General features: G+C 45.1%; 1 protein-coding gene across 1 annotated transcript in view; it reads left to right on the forward strand.

Moving 5' to 3' along the window:
• Positions 1-20,439, forward strand: part of LOC309556619 (SCO-spondin-like) — a 204,513-nt gene that overhangs the window by 106,456 nt on the left and 77,618 nt on the right. The window contains exons 61-69 of the mRNA XM_082259053.1: positions 777-902; positions 12,730-12,821; positions 14,679-14,864; positions 14,998-15,168; positions 16,042-16,294; positions 16,400-16,446; positions 16,800-16,970; positions 17,054-17,185; positions 20,090-20,232. Coding sequence (XP_082115179.1) covers positions 777-902; positions 12,730-12,821; positions 14,679-14,864; positions 14,998-15,168; positions 16,042-16,294; positions 16,400-16,446; positions 16,800-16,970; positions 17,054-17,185; positions 20,090-20,232 — 1,321 coding nt within the window. The remainder of the gene's footprint in view (positions 1-776; positions 903-12,729; positions 12,822-14,678; positions 14,865-14,997; positions 15,169-16,041; positions 16,295-16,399; positions 16,447-16,799; positions 16,971-17,053; positions 17,186-20,089; positions 20,233-20,439) is intronic.

Raw genomic sequence — 20,439 nt, forward strand, 5'->3', positions numbered from 1 at the left:
ACGGCAACCAGTCAGGTTCTCTGGTGCATAACGGTAGCTGTCATCAAAATGGTTACTCCTTTGGTTGTCTCCATTGCTTGTCTCCATTGGTTGCCTCCATTGGTTTCCTCCATTGGTTGCCTCCATTGGTTGTCTCCATTGGTTTCCTCCATTGGTTGTCTCCATTGGTTACTCCATTGGTTGCCTCCATTGGTTTCCTCCATTGGTTGCCTCCATTGGTTGTCTCCATCGGTTGCCTCCATTGGTTTCCTCCATTGGTTTCCTCCATTGGTTTCCTCCATTGGTTGTCTCCATTGGTTGCCTCCATTGGTTGCCTCCATTGGTTGTCTCCATTGGTTACTCCATTGGTTGCCTCCATTGGTTGTCTCCATTGGTTGCCTCCATTGGTTGTCTCCATTGGTTGTCTCCATTGGTTGTCTCCATTGGTTGCCTCCATTGGTTGTCTCCATTGGTTACTCCATTGGTTGTCTCCTGAATGGTTGTCCCCATTTTATTGAGCAGCTCCAGTTCACATCTCTTTGGTGATTCCTTTTCTCGTATTTATGAAGCCACTAGAGGTCCTATTAGTGGTAATTAGTATAAACGTATTAATTAAAGAATTAAGAAGTATAAAAGTCTGATCATGAAAACATTAACTGATGTAAAAAAATTATTCCTCGGAGTCCTCCTTCCCAACCTTTGGGTATGATGTTGCTGGTCTTCCAATGTCCATGTTGTTCCTTCTCATTGTACCGCCTCTTCTCTCCCTCCCTATTCCCCGATATCGCCCTCTGCAGTCGGTGCCGGGACGGGAAGGTGACGTGTGACAGCTCAGCCTGCGCCGTGGACTGTGGATGGTCAGCGTGGTCCCAGTGGACACCATGTGACACAACATGTGGAGCGGGCATGCAGGAGCGATTCAGGTACAGAGCTGTGTAGAACGCCGAGCGATTATATATGTATTGCAGAGATAATAAGAAGAGATATTCTACTTCCCCTTCCATTGGGGGACACATGGAGATTTTCATCTTTGGGTTATACTGCCACCTACAGGAAGATTGGACACTGGCAGGAGGCCAGTGTATGATAACCCCTCCCACTACCAGCATGCCTCCGACCATCCCAGGAGGATGAACGTCCTTTCTTCAGCTCTGCTCTGCGACCCATTTACCAATTTTTATTACCACAATTTTTATTTATCCTCCATAATTACCCGGATTCTGGAGCTCCTCTCCTCAACTGCAGCCCCCCTTAGCCTGGATTGTGGTGAGCTGAGGAAACAATTGATGGGCATTGAGGGAAAGGCCTGAAAATGGCCTTTGAGGTCTGGATTCCGAAGATGGAGCTTTCCAGACCCGAGCCCGGTACCAAATTACCGAGAACCAACACCCAAAATGATGGACTAATCATGTGCAGAACCCAAAAGTTTGGTTTGGTTTGATTTGTTCATTTAGTTAAATTTGCTAAATTCATTTTCAGAATTAATTTATTTGTTTCGAGTTCAAATTTATCTACTCAAAATTCTCATTTCAGAAAAAAGTTATATTCTTTCTGTTTTATTCTATTCTATTGTTTTTTCTATTCTATTCATTCTATTATATTATATTCTATTCAAATTCAAATCATTCTATTTGAAATCCTCATTTTCGAATTCAATTCAAATTTCTGAATTCAGTCGAATTCATTTCAATTCGACCAAATTTGGAAAACTCGAATCGGCATTCGAATTGGAATTCTATTCGAAATTCGCAAGACAGTTATATGCTATCTATTTTATTGTATTCTATTTTTTTTCCATTTTATTCTATTCTATTCTATTATTTTATTTTCTATTCTATTCTTTACTATTTTTTCTATTCTAATCAAAGTCGAGTTTATTCTTTTTAAAATTAGAATTTTGGAAGACTCTTCTATTCTATTGTTATATTCTTTCTATTTTGTTCTATTCTATTGTTTTTTTCTATTCAATTATTTTCTATTCTTTTCTTTTCTATTCTTTACAATTTTTTTCTATTCTTATCTATTCTATTCAAAGTCAAATTTATTCTTTTTGAAATTTGAATTTCGGAAGACTCTTATATTCTATTGTTGTATTATTTCCATTTTATTATATTCTAGTGTTTTTTCTATTCTATTATTTTCTATTATTTTCTTTTATATTCCTTTTTATTCCATTCTTTAAAAACTATTTTGATTCTCATCTATTCTATCCAAAGTCAAATTTATTCTTTTTGAAATTTGAATTTCGGAAGGCTCTTATATTCTATTGTTATATTCTTTCTATTTTATTCTATTCTAGTGTTTTTCTATTCTTTTATTTTCTATTCTTTTCTTTTTTTTCTTTTCTATTCTTTACATTTTTTTTTCTATTCTTATCGATTCTGTTCAAAGTAAAATTTTCTCCTTTTGAAATTTGAATTTCGGAAGGCTCTTATATATTCTATTGTTATATTCTTTCTATTTTATTCTATTCTATTCTATTATTTTCTATTCTTTTCTTTTATTTCTATTCTTTTATTTTCTATTCTTTTTAAAAAAATGTTATTCTAATCTATTCTATTCAAAGTCAAATTTATTCTTTTTGAAATCTGAGTTTCGGAAGGCTCTTATATTCTATTGTTATATTCCTCCTATTTTATTCTGTTCTAGTGTTTTTTCTATTCTATTATTTTCTGTTCTTTTATTTTATTTCATATTCTTTACTATTTATTTCTATTCTAATCTATTCTATTCAAAGTGGGATTTATTATTTTTGAAATTTGAATTTCTGAAGACTCTTCTATTCTATTGTTATATTCTTTCTATTTTATTGTTTTTTTTTCTATTCTATTATTTTCTATTTTATTCTTTTATTTTATATTCCTTTATTTTCTATTCTTTACTATTTTTTTTCTATTCTAATCTATTCTATTCAAAGTCAAATTTATTCTTTTTGAAATTTGAATTTTGGAAGAGTTATATTCTATTTTTATATTCTTTCTATTTTTTTGTATTCTATTGTTTTTTTTTTTCTTTTTATATTATTTTCTATTCTTTTCTTTTATTTTCTATTCTTTTATTTTCTATTCTAATCTGTTCAATTTGAATTCAAATTTATTCTATTTGAAATTCAAATTTCGTTTATTTTTTTTCTATTTTTTCTATTCTATTTTTCTTATCTATTCTATCTTACGTGATTCTTTTCTATTCTATTTTACTCTATTCTATTCTTTTCTATTCTATTCTTTTCTACTTTATTAATTTCTATTCTATTCTTCTATTCTATTCTTTTCTTTTATTTTCTATTCTTTTATTTTCTATTCTTTACATTTTTTTTCTATTCTTATCTATTCTATTCAAAGTCAAATTTACTCTTTTTGAAATTTGAATTTCGGAAGGCTATTATATATTCTATTGTTATATTCTTTCTATTTTATTCTATTCTATTTTTTCTCTATTCTATTATTCTCTATTCTTTTATTTTATTTTCTTTTCTTTAAAAACAATTTTGATTCTAATCTATTCTATTCAAAGTGGAATTTATTTATTTTTTTTTTTTCATTTTTATTTCGGAAGGCTCTTATATATTCTATTGTTATATTCTTTCTATTTTATTCTATTCTAGTGTTTTTTCTATTCTATTATTTTCTATTCCTTTATTTTATTTTCTATACTTTACTATTTATTTTTATTCTAATCTATTCTATTCAAAGTGGAATTTATTCTTTTTGAAATTTGATTTTCGGAACACTCTTATATTCTATTGTTATATTCTTTCTATTTTATTTTATTCTATTGTTTTTCTATTCTATTATTTTCTATTCTTTTATTTTCTATTCTTTTATTTACTATTTTTTTCTATTCTAATCTATTCTATTCAAATTCAAATGTATTATTTTTGAAATTTGAATTTTGGAACACTCTTATATTCTATTTTTATATTCTTTCTATTTTTTTCTATTCTATTTTTTTTTTCCATTCTATTATTTTCTATTCTTTTCTTTTTTTTCTATTCTAATCTGTTCCATTTGAATTCAAATTTATTCTATTTGAAATTCAAATTTCGGAAGACGTTTATTTTTTTTTTATTTATTCTATTCTATTCTATTTTTCTTTTCTATTCTATCTTACGTTATTCTTTTCTATTCTATTTTACTCTATTCTATTATTTTCTATTTTATTCATTTCTATTCTATTCTATTCTATTCTTTTATTCGAATTTGATTTAATTTTCAGGTTCGATTTGATTTGAGTATCGGATAAATATTAGTTTTGTTATTTCTGATTCATTTAAATTTGTTACTATTGTAATTCGGAAATTTGGATACATCCGAATCGCAAAATAAGGAAAAATGTGTCTGAATTTAATTTGGAATGGAATGAACGAGCCGTGTCTATGATGGATGGACGGACGGGTCATACATTGTGCAGTGGGTCTATTAGGCTTCACCTTCTGTGATGCGACCGATGTTCCCCTCATATTCATTTATTTAATGACATGGCAGCCGATGATGCAGTTTTTCTCCCCCTCTGGATGGGGATCCCCATGACTAAGCTCCAGGGGGGTGGAGCGAAAAGTGTTGGGGGCGTGGCCTAGCTGGAGCCTGGGCTAAGGCTGTTATATTCTCCTATGTAGGGTTTGCAGGGATGTGCGGCCTACAAGGACACCACCTTCCCCCTCTACATTCTGGTGACAGATTGGCCATGGAGCATTTTCCAGGTCCAAAGTTATTGGCATCACCTTACCCTGTCTCTGAGGAGGCATCGGGAGCTTCACCTTACCCTGTCTCTGGAGAGGCATCCGGAGCTTCACCTTACCCTGTCTCTGAAGAGGCTTCGGGAGCTTCACCTTACCCTGTCTCTGAAGAGGCATCCGGAGCTTCACCTTACCCTGTGTCTGAAGAGGCATCAGGAGCTTCACCTCACCCAGTCTCTGAAGAGGCATCGGGAGCTTCACCTTACCCTGTCTCTGGAGAGGCATCCGGAGCTTCACCTTACCCTGTCTCTGAAGAGGCATTGGGAGCTTCACCTTACCCTGTCTCTGAAGAGGCTTCGGGAGCTTCACCTTACCCTGTCTCTGAAGAGGCATCCGGAGCTTCACCTTACCCTGTGTCTGAAGAGGCATCAGGAGCTTCACCTTACCCAGTCTCTGAAGAGGCATCGGGAGCTTCACCTTACCCTGTCTCTGGAGAGGCATCCGGAGCTTCACCCTACCCTGTCTCTGAAGAGGCATCGGGAGCTTCACCTTACCCTGTCTCTGTAGAGGCATCGGGAGCTTCACCTTACCCAGTCTCTGAAGAGGCATCGGGAGCTTCACCTTTACCCTGTCTCTGAAGAGGCATCAGGAGCTTCACCTTACCCTGTCTCTGAAGAGGCATCCGGAGCTTCACCTTACCCTGTCTCTGAAGAGGCATCAGGAGCTTCACCTTAACCTGTCTCTGAAGAGGCATCCGGAGCTTCACCTTACCCTGTCTCTGAAGAGGCATCAGGAGCTTCACCTTACCCTGTCTCTGAAGAGGCATCAGGAGCTTCACCTTACCCTGTCTCTGAAGAGGCATCGGGAGCTTCACCTTACCCTGTCTCTGAAGAGGCATTGGGAGCTTCACCTTACCCTGTCTCTGAAGAGGCATCGGGAGCTTCACCTTACCTTGTCTCTGAAGAGGCATCAGGAGCTTCACCTTACCCTGTCTCTGAAGAGGCATCGGGAGCTTCACCTTAACTTGTCTCTGAAGAGGCATCAGGAGCTTCACCTTACCCTGTTTCTGAAGAGGCATCGGGAGCTTCACCTTACCCTGTCTCTGAAGAGGCATCGGGAGCTTCACCTTACCCTGTCTCTGAAGAGGCATTGGGAGCTTCACCTTACCCAGTCTCTGAAGAGGCATCGGGAGCTTCACCTTACCCTGTCTCTGAAGAGGCATCGGGAGCTTCACCTTACCCTGTCTCTGAAGAGGCATCAGGAGCGTCACCTTACCCTGTCTCTTAAGAGGCATCGGGAGCTTCACCTTACCCTGTCTCTTAAGAGGCATCGGGAGCTTCACCTTACCCTGTCTCTGAAGAGGCATCAGGAGCTTCACCTTACCCTGTCTCTGAAGAGGCATCGGGAGCTTCACCTTACCCTGTCTCTGAAGAGACATCAGGAGCTTCACCTTACCCTGTCTCTGAAGAGGCATCGGGAGCTTCACCTTACCCTGTCTCTGAAGAGACATCAGGAGCTTCACATTACCCTGTCTCTGAAGAGGCATCGGGAGCTTCACCTTACCCTGTCTCTGAAGAGGCATCAGGAGCTTCACCTTACCCTGTCTCTGAAGAGACATCAGGAGCTTCACCTTACCCTGTCTCTGAAGAGGCATCGGGAGCTTCACCTTACCCTGTCTCTGAAGAGGCATCGGGAACTTCACCTTACCCTGTCTCTGAAGAGGCTTCCGGAGCTTCACCTTACCCTGTCTCTGAAGAGGCATTGGGAGCTTCACCTTACCCTGTCTCTGAAGAAGCATCAGGAGCATCACCTTACCCTGTCTCTGAAGAGGCATTGGGAGCTTCACCTTACCCTGTCTCTGAAGAGGCTTCGGGAGCTTCACCTTACCCTGTCTCTGAAGAGGCATCGGGAGCATCACCTTACCCTGTCTCTGAAGAGGCATCGGGAGCTTCACCTTACCGTCTCTGAAGAGGCATCGGGAGCTTCACCTTACCCTGTCTCTGAAGAGGCATCGGGAGCTTCACCTTACCCAGTCTCTGAAGAGGCATCGGGAGCTTCACCTTACCCTGTCTCTGAAGAGGCATCGGGAGCTTCACCTTACCCTGTCTCTGAAGAGGCATTGGGAGCTTCACCTTACCTTGTCTCTGAAGAGGCATCGGGAGCTTCACCTTACCCTGTCTCTGAAGAGGCATCAGGAGCTTCACCTTACCCTGTCTCTGAAGAGCCATCCGGAGCTTCACCTTACCCTTTCTCTGAAGAGGCATCAGGAGCATCACCTTACCCTGTCTCTGAAGAGGCATCGGGAGCTTCACCTTACCCTGTCTCTGAAGAGGCATCAGGAGCTTCACCTTACCCTGTCTCTGAAGAGGCATCAGGAGCTTGACCTTACTCAGTCTCTGAAGAGGCATCAGGAGCATCACCTTACCCTGTCTCTGAAGAGGCATCAGGAGCTTGACCTTACTCAGTCTCTGAAGAGGCATCGGGAGCTTCACCTTACCCTGTCTCTAAAGAGGCATTGGGAGGTTCACCTTACCCTGTCTCTGAAGAGGCATGGGGAGCTTCACCTTACCCTGTCTCTGAAGAGGCATGGGGAGCATCACCTTACCCTGTCTCTGAAGAGGCATCGGGAGCTTCACCTCACCCTGTCTCTGAAGAGGCATCAGGAGCTTCACCTAACCCTGTCTCTGAAGAGGCATCAGGAGCTTCACCTTACCCTGTCTCTAAAGAGGCATCGGGAGCTTCACCTTACCCTGTCTCTGAAGAGGCATGGGGAGCTTCACCTTACCCTGTCTCTGAAGAGGCATGGGGAGCATCACCTTACCCTGTCTCTGAAGAGGCATCGGGAGCTTCACCTCACCCTGTCTCTGAAGAGGCATCAGGAGCTTCACCTTACCCTGTCTCTGAAGAGGCATCAGGAGCTTCACCTCACCCTGTCTCTGAAGAGGCATCAGGAGCTTCACCTTACCCTGTCTCTGAAGAGGCATCAGGAGCTTCACCTCACCCTGTCTCTGAAGAGGCATCAGGAGCTACCTTCTTCACATTGGTCATAGAAACATTGAGGAGTGATGGCAGAAAACAGACCAAGTGATCCTCTGAGTCGGCCCCAAGCATGGTCCCCACTTTCTTGCCATACAGCATTGAGGAGGCATCTCCTTGCTGCTGCTTCTGGGCTGTGTGGATCTCTGATCTTCAGTCCCTTCCTGCTTCCTGCCTACAGTGACTTTAGAAACCTCCAGCCGTCCAACTCAGAGCTGTTTGGGTTTTGTAAGTACCTGAGGCCTTGCCTGGTACCCCGAGCCTTAGGTTGCCTTACCACCATAATGTAGACATTGGGGAAATAGGTGCCTCCAGCTCACACTCTACTAACGACTCCAGGGCTGGCAGCCTGCCTTCTCTTGTTGCCCTCTGCTCCCGGGGTCTTTTCCATCATTGGAGTCCTCTTTAGAACTGCAGTCATGCAGGACTTTGTGGCCCAAACCACCCAGTTATTTGCCAGATCGGACCACAGGGGCCAACCTCCAGCGCCTTCCCCCACAGATTATGTGGACTCACCGGCCTCTTTATTAGGCACACCTGTTCAATTGCTTGGTAACAGAAATTGTTAAACAGCCAATCACATGGCAGCAACTCAATGCATTTAGGTATGTAGACGTGGTGAAGATGACTTGCTGAAGTTCAAACCGAACATCAGAATGGGGAAGAAAGGGGATTGAAGTGTTGGTGGCAGATGGGCCGGTCTGAGTATTTCTGGGATCTCTCGGGATTACTGAGAATGGCGGGAAAAAGACAAAATATCCAGTGAGCGGCAGTTGTGTGGAGGAAAATGCCTTGTTGAGGTCAGAGGAGAATGGGCAGACTGGTTCCAGATGATAAAAAGGCAACAGTAACTCAAATAACCACTCGTTACACCCAAGGTATGCAGAATACCATCTCTCAATGCACATCCAACCTTGAAGCACATGGTCAACAGCAGCAGAAGACCACACCGGGTGCCACTCCTGTCAGCTTCGAACAGGAAACTGAGGCTACAATTGGCACAGGTCACCAAAATTGGACAATAGAAGATTGGAAAAACGTTGCCTGGTCTGCTGAGTCTGGATTTCAGCTGCGACATTCAGATGGTGGTGGGGTCAGGATCCTTCCTGCCTTGTATCACCAGTTAAGGCTGGTGGTGGTGGTGTAATGGTGGGGGGAGGGGGGTCAGGGGTAATGGTTCAGGCTGGTGATGGTGGTGTAATGGTGTGGGGGGGGGGTCAGGGGTAACGGTTCAGGCTGGTGATGGTGGTGTAATGGTGTGGGGGGGGGGGGGGTCAGGGGTAACGGTTCAGGCTGGTGATGGTGGTGTAATGGTGGGTGGGTGGGGGGGGGGGTTAGGGATCAACGGTTTAGGCTGGTGGTGGTGGCATATTGGTGTGGGGGATATTTTCTTGGCACACTTTGGACCCCTTAGTACCAGTTGAGCATGGCTTAAACCCCACCCCCTACCTGAGTATTGTTGCTGACCATGTCCATCCCTTTATGACTGCAGTGTCCCCATCTTCTGATGGCTCCTCCCATCTTCTGATGGCTCCTCCCAGCAGGATAATGCACCATGTCACAAAGCTCCAATCATCTCCCCACTGGTTTCTTCACCATGACAATGAGGTCACTGTCCTCCAATGGCCTCCACACTCCCCACATCTCATCCAATAGAGACCCTTTGGTGGTGGAACGGGAGATTGGCATCATGAACGCTTCCCACACCTTGTTGTATCTCTGCCACCAGCAATGAAGGCAAAAGGGGGTCCAACCCGCTACTAGCAAGGTGTACCTAATAAAGGGGCCGGTGAGTGAATATGAGTTATCCGAGGCCTTAGCGGCTCTGAACCGTCATCTGCAGAGACTCTGATTGTGAGTCAGTCCAGTCTTTGCCAGAGGAATGTATCCTGGAAGATTTGGAGTCTTCCGCTATTACTCCCAATATAAAGGGACTGTTTTGGCTCTTATCGATATGGTTTACTCTACACTGAAACTAGAGGAACCGAAAGGAGAAACCTTTTGCTTCTATCAGTACAGTTTGGAGTTTTGGGTGTTTAGAGACCCTAAGACCTCAAAGACCTTCCCATTGCACCCATTCTTCCAACTCTTCCTACAAAGGTTTGAAACACCCTAACAATGCTTATTAGCCTTGCACCCACTTTGAGAGGATTTTGTATAAAAGTGGGCTATCCCTACCATGAAACTGACAGGGCCCCCCCATACTGGAAAGCCATCATACTGGCCCCACCATACTGGAAAGCCATCATACTGGCCCCACCATACTGGAAAGCCTCCATACTGGTCCCACCATACTGGAAAACCACCATACTGGCCCAGCCATACTGGAAAGCCTCCATACTGGTCCCTCCATACTGGAAAACCGCCATACTTGTGAAGGATGCACCTGTCTTTAAAAACCCAACAATAAGGTGTTGGAAGCCATCTCTACAACACTGCTCTTAGTGGCAGGATCTGTTCTTTACCCCATGTTTGGTGTGAATTTACTTCAGCAAAGTCTTCTTCACCACGTCTAGATGCATAAATGCATTGAGTTGCTGCCATGTGATTGGAAATACTGGAAAACCACCATACTGGCCCCACCATACCGTAAAACCACTATATTGGCCCCATCATACTGGAAAGCCATCATACTGGAAAGCCATCATACTGGACCCATCATACTGGAAAGCCATCATACTGGACCCATCATACTGGAAAGCCTCCATACTGGCCACACCATACTGGGAAACCACTATACTGGTCCAACCAAACTGTAAAGCCACCATACTTGTGAAAGATGCACCTGTCTTTAAGGACCCAACAATAAGCCGTTGGAAGCCATCTCTACAACACTGCTCTTAGTGGCAGGACCTGTTCTTTACCCCATCTTTGGTGTGAATTAATTTCAGCAAAGTCTTCTTCACCACGTCTAGATGCCTAAATGCATTAAGTTCTTGCCATGTGATAGGAAATACTGGAAAACTACCATACTGGCCCCACCATACCGGAAAATCACTATATTGGCCCAACCATACCGGAAAACCATTATATTGGCCCAACCATACTGGAAAGCCATCATACTGGCCAGATCATACTGGAAAGCCATCATACTGGAAAGCCTCCATACTGGCCACACCATACCAGAAAACCACTATACAGGCCCAACCATACTGGAAAGCCACCATACTTGTGAAGGATGCACCTGTCTTTAAGGACCCAACCATAGGCCGTTGGAAGCCATCTCTACAACACTGCTCTCGGTGGCAGGTCCTGTTCTTTACCCCATCTTTTTTTTTATTTTAGCAAGTTTTCTTCACCACGTCTAGATGCCTAAATGCATTGAGTTGCTGCCATGTGATTGGCCGATTAGCAATTTGTGTTAATAAGCAATTGAACAGGTGGACTTAATAAAGTGGCCGTTGGGTGTATATGGCCCAAGATGAATCTTGTCTTAGGGTCTGACGAGGAAGCCACGACTCTTCACTGTGAATGTCTGCAGCTTCGTCATCAGACATTAAGACAAAAACAGTATACTCGGCCGAGGTGGGACAAATTTAGATTAGGGGGGGTGCCCGATTTTAGTCTGACCTAGGGCAGCACGAAACCAAAATACACCACTGCTTGTAGTCCATTGAGGGTCGCAGGTCCCCCCTCTCTGTATTGGTGATAACGCTCTTGGTAGTGTTTTTCTATAAAACTGAGGCATGCCGGTATGCCGACAATTTTTTGTTTGCCAGCATCTAATTCTCCTGTAGCCGCCAGGAAAACCCAAAGGTGAAAGACTTCCCGTGTCCCTCAGTGTGATAACCCAAAGATGAAAGACTTCCCGTGTCCCTCAGTGGGAATACCCAAAGGTGAAAGACTTCCCGTGTCCCTCAATAGGATAACCCAAAGGTGAAAGACTTCCCGTGTCCCTCAGTGTGATAACCCAAAGGTGAAAGACTTCCTGTGTCCCTCAGTGTGATAACCCAAAGGTGAAAGACTTCCCGTGTCCCTCAGTGGGATAACCCAAAGGTGAAAGACTTCCCGTGACCCTTAGTGGGATAACCCAAAGGTGAAAGACTTCCCGTGTCCCTCAGTGGGATAACCCAAAGGTGAAAGACTTCCCGTGTCCCTCAGTGTGATAACCCAAAGGTGAAAGACTTCCCGTGACCCTTAGTGGGATAACCCAAAGGTGAAAGACTTCCCGTGACCCTTAGTGGGATAACCCAAAGGTGAAAGACTTCCTGTGTCCCTCAGTGGGATAACCCAAAGGTGAAAGACTTCCCGTGTCCCTCAGTGGAATAACCCAAAGGTGAAAGACTTCCCGTGTCCCTCAGTGGAATAACCCAAAGCTGAAAGACTTCCCGTGTCTCTCAGTGGGATAACCTAAAGGTGAAAGACTTCCCGTGTCCCTCAGTGGGAATACCCAAAGGTGAAAGACTTCCCGTGTCCCTCAATAGGATAACCCAAAGGTGAAAGACTTCCGTGTCCCTCAGTGGGATAACCTAAAGGTGAAAGACTTCCGTGTCCCTCAGTGGGATAACCTAAAGGTGAAAGACTTCCCGTGTCCCTCAGTGTGATAACCCAAAGGTGAAAGACTTCCCGTGTCCCTCAGTGTGATAACCCAAAGGTGAAAGACTTCCCGTGTCCCTCAGTGGGATAACCCAAAGGGGAAAGACTTCCCGTGTCCCTCAGTGGGATAACCCAAAGGTGAAAGACTTCCCGTGTCCCTCAATGGACCCCAAGATTTGGTTAGAACAAATATCCTATTATACTATCCACTTAACAACCAGCGATGTACCCATACGTCACTGAACTTATGGTGGTTGTACCGGGATGATATGCAGCTGCCGCCGTCACCCTGGTACCATTTTTAGAGGACCAGTATTATAATATACAATACAGGACTGGTGGTATAAAGCAGTCCTGACATGCAAAGCCTTCAGGCGGTTCTTTCATACATGAACCAAATAGCCATTTCAGGACCCCCAAAATGAACTGTAACAGTCAATACGCCCTTTTCCTCCCCACAAGGCGGAATGAATGACAGATCACTCTCCTCTCTTTCTCTCCAGATCTCCATCGAATCCTCCCAGTGCTAATGGTGGCGCTCCCTGTGAGGGGGACACGCGGGACGTCCGAGAGTGTTACACTCCATGTGCCAATGGTAGGACATGAGGAGACTCCAATTTACAGATTGGGATTGTAATTGCTTATTGTTCCCGTTTACTGCAATTCCCTCACTAATTATGGATGATTGGTCCAAGGCTGAGACAAGGGGTGGGCAGGAAGGATGACTGCTCTGGGCGCAATGGTTTATTGCAATGATGGGGGCACTCTGTGCTAGTTGTTTCTGTTACAAGGCTGACAGGAGTAGTAACAGCGACACCGACACAACTGCTTACCCTAAGGTAGGGGTACAGTTTGGCATCTTTGCCCTGGTCGCTGGATGACCTTGTCTCGTCACTGGATGGGTCTATGGGTGGTATTTCCCCTATATAGATCTATGGGTGGTATTTCTCCTATATGGGTCTATAGGTCATAATTTTCCAATATGGGTGGTATTTCTCCTATATTGGTCTATGGATGTTATTTCTCCTATATAGGACTATGGGTAGTATTTCTCCTATATGGGACTATGGGTGGTATTTCTCCTACATGGGTGGTATTTTTCCTATATGGGACTATGGGTTGTATTTCTCCTATACGGGACTATGGGTGGTATTTCTTCTATATGGATCTATGGGTGGTGTTTCTCCTATTTTGGGTCTATGAGTGATATTCACCCTATATGGATCCATGGGTGGTGTTTCTCCTATATGGGTTTATGGGTGGTATTTCTCCTATATGGGTCTATGGGTGGTATTTATCCCATATGGATCCATGGGTGATGTTTCTCCTATATGGGTCTATGGGTGGTATTTCTCCTACATGGGTCTATGGGTGGTATTTCTCCTATATGGGTCTATGGGTGATGTTACTCCTATATGGGTCTATGGGTGGTGTATTTCTCCTATATGGTTCTATGGGTGGTATTTATCCCATATGGATCTATGGGTGATGTTTCTCCTACATGGGTCTATGGGTGGTATTTCTCCTACATGGGTCCATGGGTGGTATTTCTCCTATATGGGTGATGTTACTCCTATATGGGTCTATGGGTGGTATTTATCCCTTATGGATCTATGGGTGATGTTTCTCCTATATGGGTCTATGGGTGGTATTTATCCTCCTATGGATCTATGGGTGGTGTTTGCCTTTTATGGGTCTATGGGTGGTATTTCTCCTATGCGGATCTGTGGGGGGTATTTCTCCTATGCGGGTCTGTGGGTGATGTTTCTCCTATATGAGACTATGGGTGGTATTTCTCCTATATGGGACTATTGGTTGTATTTCTCCTATATGGACCTATGGGTGGTATTTATCCTATTTGGGTCTATGGGTGGTATTTCTCCTATATGGACCTATGGGTGGTATTCTCCTATATGGGTCTATGGGTGGTATTTCTCCTATATGGGTCTATGGGTGGTATTTATCCTATATGGATCTATGTGTGGTGTTTCCCTTTTATGGGTCTATGGGTGGTATTTCTTCAATGCGGGTCTGTGGGTGGTATTTCTCCTATGCGGGTCTGTGGGTGGTATTTATCCTTGGGGGTCTGTGGGTGGTATTTCCCCTATGTGGGTCTATGGGTGTTATTTATCCTTGGGGGTCTATATTTTTACAGCAGTGTAAAGTGGAATATGAAATACATTATAATCATAGAAATGTTGATCTTTTCCCTCTCATACAATCTACAGATAGCAGAATGTGGGGGTTCTATGTGTTTGTAGGCCGCCAATCTTCTGCTTATGATAACGTTTTTTCTATGTGGTCACCATAATGGTCTTTATATCGGTGTCTTCCCCCTCTCTCTCCTCTCTCTCCTCTCTATGGTTTCCCCTTCTCAACTTTTCTCTTCCTTTCCCCTCCTCTCTGTGCACCCCCCCCCCCCCATCTTTCTTCTCTTCTCTTGGATCATCAGAGACAGACCAATTCTGGAGTGATTGGACCCCGTGGTCGCCATGCTCTAGAACGTGCTTCTATGATGTGGAAAATATTGGGGTGCGGAGAAGATTCCGGCATTGTAACAGCACGCTGTCCTCCTCTGGCCCTCTGTGTGTTGGGGAGTCTGTCCAGGAGGAGCCGTGTGACACGCCGCTGTGTCCCGGTAAGTACAATATCTGAGATGTACTGTGGAGGAGGGATTGGGTGATCTGTAAAATTTGGGGTCCTGCTCCTCCAATGCTTATCCTGTCTGGAAGTGATATGTGACATTGATGCTCTGACTCTCTCCAATACAGTTGTTGGCGGCTGGTCCTCCTGGAGCTCCTGGACAGAGTGTACCGCCACCTGCGACTCTGGAATTCAGACCCGAAACCGCTCATGTTCTAACCCTTCGCCATTGCATGGGGGCCCCGAATGTCGGGGGCCACAGATCCAGACCAGGGAGTGTAACACACAGCCTTGCAGAGGTGAGTGATGCCAGGTGTCACTGGGACATTGTTATGAGGCTGGTGGAAGCCTGTGGTGCAGAGAAGGCTTACCGTTGCCGGTGGGCGGAGCTTGGATGGAAACCCAAGGTGAGTAGCACAGGCTAGCCTGAGGTGCGGGGTCTAAGCATCCACCGGTCTTCACCAGAGCCTCTGATGGTGAGGATGGATTTGGCTGCAGGTGGATACCAGGTCGCGATCCCCAGGGTCGCTCCACCAGAGGGTAAGCAGTCAAAGTCCGAAGATGGATGAGCCGACAAGGAGAATCCAGAAGAGTAGTCAAAACGAGCCGGGGTCAGGACAGGCAGCAAACAAGCGAGGTCAGGGACGAGCCAAAGGTCAACATTTATCAGACAGGAATCAACAGGATGCAGGTTCAGGAATACAGGAGAGCTGAAGACAAAACAGCAAAGTGCAAATGCACCAGCTGCCTTTAAATAGGCCTTCTTTGGTGCCAAAACGTCCGGGTCAACGTGTGAGAACGTGAGAACGCATAATGTGCGTGGGGTCACGCACGTTAGCGAATGCGTATGCGCATTGGCTAATGCGTATTATCCAGGCGCTAATTTGCGCATGCGCATTAGCCAATTAGCGTTTTCTAACAGACACGGTCTTTGGGTGCCCAGGGTCAGTAGTAGAGCCCCGCGCCCCACTTTTTGCACCTCCTTCCCATGAAGCACCCTTGCCCTGGCCCTGGTTCCCAGTGGGATTTCCGGGGGCCAGGGGGTGTGGTTGTCTCTTTGATTGGGTTTACGGCGGATATGGAGGATGGTTCTGGCTGCTCTCAGAATTCCACATTCAGTAGCAATATTAATTTGGCCCTGTTTGTTTGGCCTCTTCTTTTCTTTCCTCCAGATCTCTGCCCACCCAATATGATCTATCAGACCCCGGAGGAGTGTCGTGGCACCAGGGGGGCGTGTCCTCGCCTGTGTCTGGACCAGGCTGCCCAGGTGGAGTGTGCCTCCACCTGCTACGAAGGCTGTTACTGCCCTGAGGGGCTCTTCCTACAGAACAACAGCTGTGTACCGCAGACTGAATGCTCCTGTTACCACCAGGGGGGGCTCTACCAGCCTGGGGAGAACGTGACGCTGGATGCCTGCAACAACTGGTAACTGTGACCTTCCTGTTGTGTTATAGATGTTGTGTACTCCATGCCCCCCCATGATACTTCATCCTCAGTTCAGGGCTTCTCTAACATCTCTTGTGTTTGCAGCACCTGTGTGTCCGGTGAGATGGTCTGCAGTGCAGCTCCATGTCCAGGTGAGGACTACTATCTGTCTGATAGGACTGAAACTCCTTTAGGGTCAAAGGTCAGCCCAGTAGGTGGGAGCACTACAACAACCAGCATATTCTTCCCCTCCATGCTCCTGTGATTAATGAGATTGTGTTGTTCCCCGCCATACATGATGCCACTGACGCATTTTGTTTGCCATATTGTGGGTGAAATGCGTCAGTGGTGGAGTCAGGTCTGGCGAGGAAGGACACATCTGAGTTGACCATTTTTAGTGCCAATAAAGTCTGTTGTGGCTCAGAAAAAAAGAAAAGAAATGCACATCTAGCCAATGTGTCTACGTTACACCCCATTCCTCACCCCCTCTCCGTTTATGTCACAGTGGATTGTGGGTGGAGTGATTGGACCTCGTGGAGCTCCTGCAGCCGTTCCTGTAATGTTGGCACCAGACGACGCTACCGATCGGGGACCAACCCAGCCGCCTCGTTCGGAGGTCGGGAATGTGAGGGGTCCGGTGTGGCCATTGAGTTTTGCAGTTTACAGCCCTGTAAAGGTGGGTCAGGCATAGATCCTCCAGACATGACTATCCCTCAGCTTTTCTCCAGTAATGCCGGATAATCTCTCCCTTCTTCTCAGGCTCCGCTGGGGACTGGGGTCCCTGGTCAGAATGTTCCGTGCCCTGCGGTGGAGGATACCGGAACCGCAGCCGCGTCAGTGTCGTTCTGCGCCGCATTGAATTCTCCACCTGTAACCTCCAACCGTGTTCTGGTAAGAAGATTGTATTCCGATCCGGGGTGCGTGTTCTGGGAATTTCTGTGTTATAACTGAGCGCATGTGGATCCCTGGATCTGATCTACTATTGTGTAGAGTCTGTAGACTTTTGATGTTCCTCTAGTTCAATGGAGTCTGGATTTGTTTTAGTTCTATGGATCTATGGATATTTTTCTAGTTCTGTTTAAGGCAGATCTGGAGACCTGTTCCTATATTATGGGCAGTTAATCCCTGGATCTTTTATGGTTTCATGTGGAGAAGATCCCTGAATCAGTTCTGGCTCTGTGTGGAGTAGATACCTAGATCTGCTCTTGCTTTATGTGGTGTGGATCCCTGGTTTTATCTTTTATTAATTCTATGTGGAGTGGATTCCCCAGATCTATTATAGTTTTTGTGAAGTGGATCCTTGGTTCTTTTTTTATCCTATGTGACGTGCCTTGGTTTGGTGATGTATGGTGGTTGTATGTCCTGGTGTAGAAGAGTTATTCTGGATCTTATAATTATCCTCCTTACAGGAGAGGATCCCTGGATCTGTTCTGGTTTCATGTGGAGTAGATCCCTAGATCAGTTCCCCAGATCTGCTCTAGCTTTATGTGCCATGGGTCCCTGTATTTGTTTATTCTAGTTTTATGTGAAGTGGATCCTTGGTCCTATTTTTTACCTTCAGTATGTGATGTGGTTTTGTTTGGTGATGTGTGGTGGTAGCATAGTGGTGGTATGGTGGATGTATGGAGGTGGTATGGCAGATGTAGGGTGGTATGGTGGATGTATAGTGTTAGTATGGTGGTGATATGGTGGATGTATGGAGGTGGTATGGCAGATGTAGGGTGGTATGGTGGATGTATAGTGTTAGTATGGTGGTGATATGGTGGATGTATGGAGGTGGTATGGTGGATGTATGGTGGTGGTATGGTGGAGGTATAGTGTTAGTATGGTGGTGATATGGTGGATGTATGGAGGTGGTATGGTGGATGTATGGTGGTGGTATGGTGGAGGTATAGTGTTAGTATGGTGGATGTATGGAGGTGGTATGGTGGGTGTATAGTGTTAGTATGGTGGTGATATGGTGGATGTATGGGGGTGGATGTAGGGTGGTGGTATGGTGGATGTATAGTGTTAGCATGGTGGTGATATGGTGGATGTATGGAGGTAGTATGGTGGATGTATGGTGGTGGTATGGCAGATGTATGGTGGTGGTATAGTAGAGGTATGGCAGATGTATGGTGGTGGTATGGCAGATGTATGGTGGTGGTATAGTAGAGGTATGGCAGATGTATGGTTGCGGTATGGCAGATGTATGGTGGTGGTATAGTAGAGGTATGGCGGATGTATGATGGATGTATGGTGGTGGTATAGTAGAGGTATGGTGGATGTATGGTGGTGGTATAGTAGAGGTATGGCGGATGTATGATGGATGTATGGTGGTGGTATAGTAGAGGTATGGTGGTTGTATGGTGGTGGTATGGCAGATGTATGGTGGTGGTATAGTAGATGTATGGCAGATGTATGGTGGTGGTATGGCAGATGTATGGCGAATGTATGGTGGTGGTAAGTCCTGGTGTAGAAGAGCCATTATGGATCTTCTCATTGTCCTGTTTACAAAAGAGCATCCCTGGATCTGTTCTAGATTGTGTGCAGTTGATTCCTGGATCTTTTCTGGTTTCATGGTGGAGTAGATCCCTAGATCAGTTCTAGGCCTGTGAGGAGATCCCAAGATCTGCTCTAGCTTTATGTGGTGTTGATCCCTGTATGTGTTGATTCTAGTACTATGTGGAGTGGATCCTTGGATCTATTTTAGTTTTTAGGGAAGGGGATCCTTGGATCTATTCTAGGGATGCACCGAAATGAAATTCTTGGCCGAAGCCGAAGCCGAATAATAATGAAATGTTTGGCCGAAGGCCGAAGGCCGAATACCGAATGCGGTGTTTCGCATTTTTTCCATTTATTTTGCCAATTTTTTGTCCTCTCTCTTGTCCTCTCATGTCTCTCTCTCTCTCTCTCTTGTCCTCTCATGTCTCTCTCTCTCTCTCTCTCTCTTGTCCTCTCACTCTCTCTCTCTCTTGTCCTCTCACTCTCTCTCTCTCTTGTCCTCTCATGTCTCTCTCTCTCTCTCTTGTCCTCTCATGTCTCTCTCTCTCCCTAAATGTTACTGTAGGGAATGGGATTCAGTGCACACTGCAGCCTTGTACCATAGGGTTAATGTTAGTGACACTGTAGGGATTGGGAAGGATGCTGGGAATGGAAATCAGGAAGCATGCAGGCAGCCTTGTAAATTTTAATTGCAGATACAGGGCACTGGGCAGGTCAGGGTTAATGTGGTAACATCAATTACTCAGTGACAGTCAGTCAGTGTCAGTGTAGACTCGATCAGATTATACAGTGACAGACAGGCACACGTGATTGGTTCGCTGTGCAGCTAATCACGGCTTGATTGGCTCCCTGAATGTGCCATTGAAAAAACTAGGGAGGAGAGTAAGACTCACTGAATGTGTGGGGCGGCTGCAGTGCACGAGTGAGTAATGTATGTATGCTCACCGCTGAAGTGTCCCGGCTTCACGGAAGTCTGTGAGTCCTCCTCCGAGTCCCTTCCCCCTGCCTATGTAAATATCATGACCTCGGCGATATGAATATCGCCTACGGCCACACAGAACAATAGTCGATATCATATCGACTATCGTTCAGCCCTATTGTTCGGCACAAAATTATTCGGCCTTTTGACTTATTCGGCCGAACACCGAAAGTGCTATTTTTGCTATTTTCGGCCGAATAATGTTCGGCCGCCGATTATTCGGTGCATCCCTAATCTATTCTTATCCTTTGTGGAGTGGCTTGGCATGATGGTGTATGGTGATGGTATTTGTAGAAGAGTCATTCTAGATCCTCTCATTGTCCACCTTACAGGAGGGGATCCCGGGATCTGTCCAGATGGGAAGGTGTGGAAGGAGTGCAGTGATGGCCCCGCCTCCTGCGCTCATCTGGATAATGAAGGAGACAACAGGACGTGCCAGCAAGGCTGCTACTGCCAGAGTGGGGCGCTTCTATTGGTAAGTACCATGGTGTGGGGAGGATGGGGGGGTTTCTTGGGATGGGGGTGATGGAACTTTAATTTTACCTCATTCTGTACTACAAGGAGATTCCCCAACAGATCCCCTTTCTACAGATCTCTGGCAGGAGCCTTACAAATCTGGGTGGAGGAAAGAACGGAACTGCTTGTCATAGATCAGTCCAGATAACTTCCGGTTCTTCCTCCG

This window comes from Pelophylax lessonae, assembly GCF_965119305.1.
Source record: "Pelophylax lessonae genome assembly, chromosome: 5".
NCBI lineage: Eukaryota > Metazoa > Chordata > Amphibia > Anura > Ranidae > Pelophylax > Pelophylax lessonae.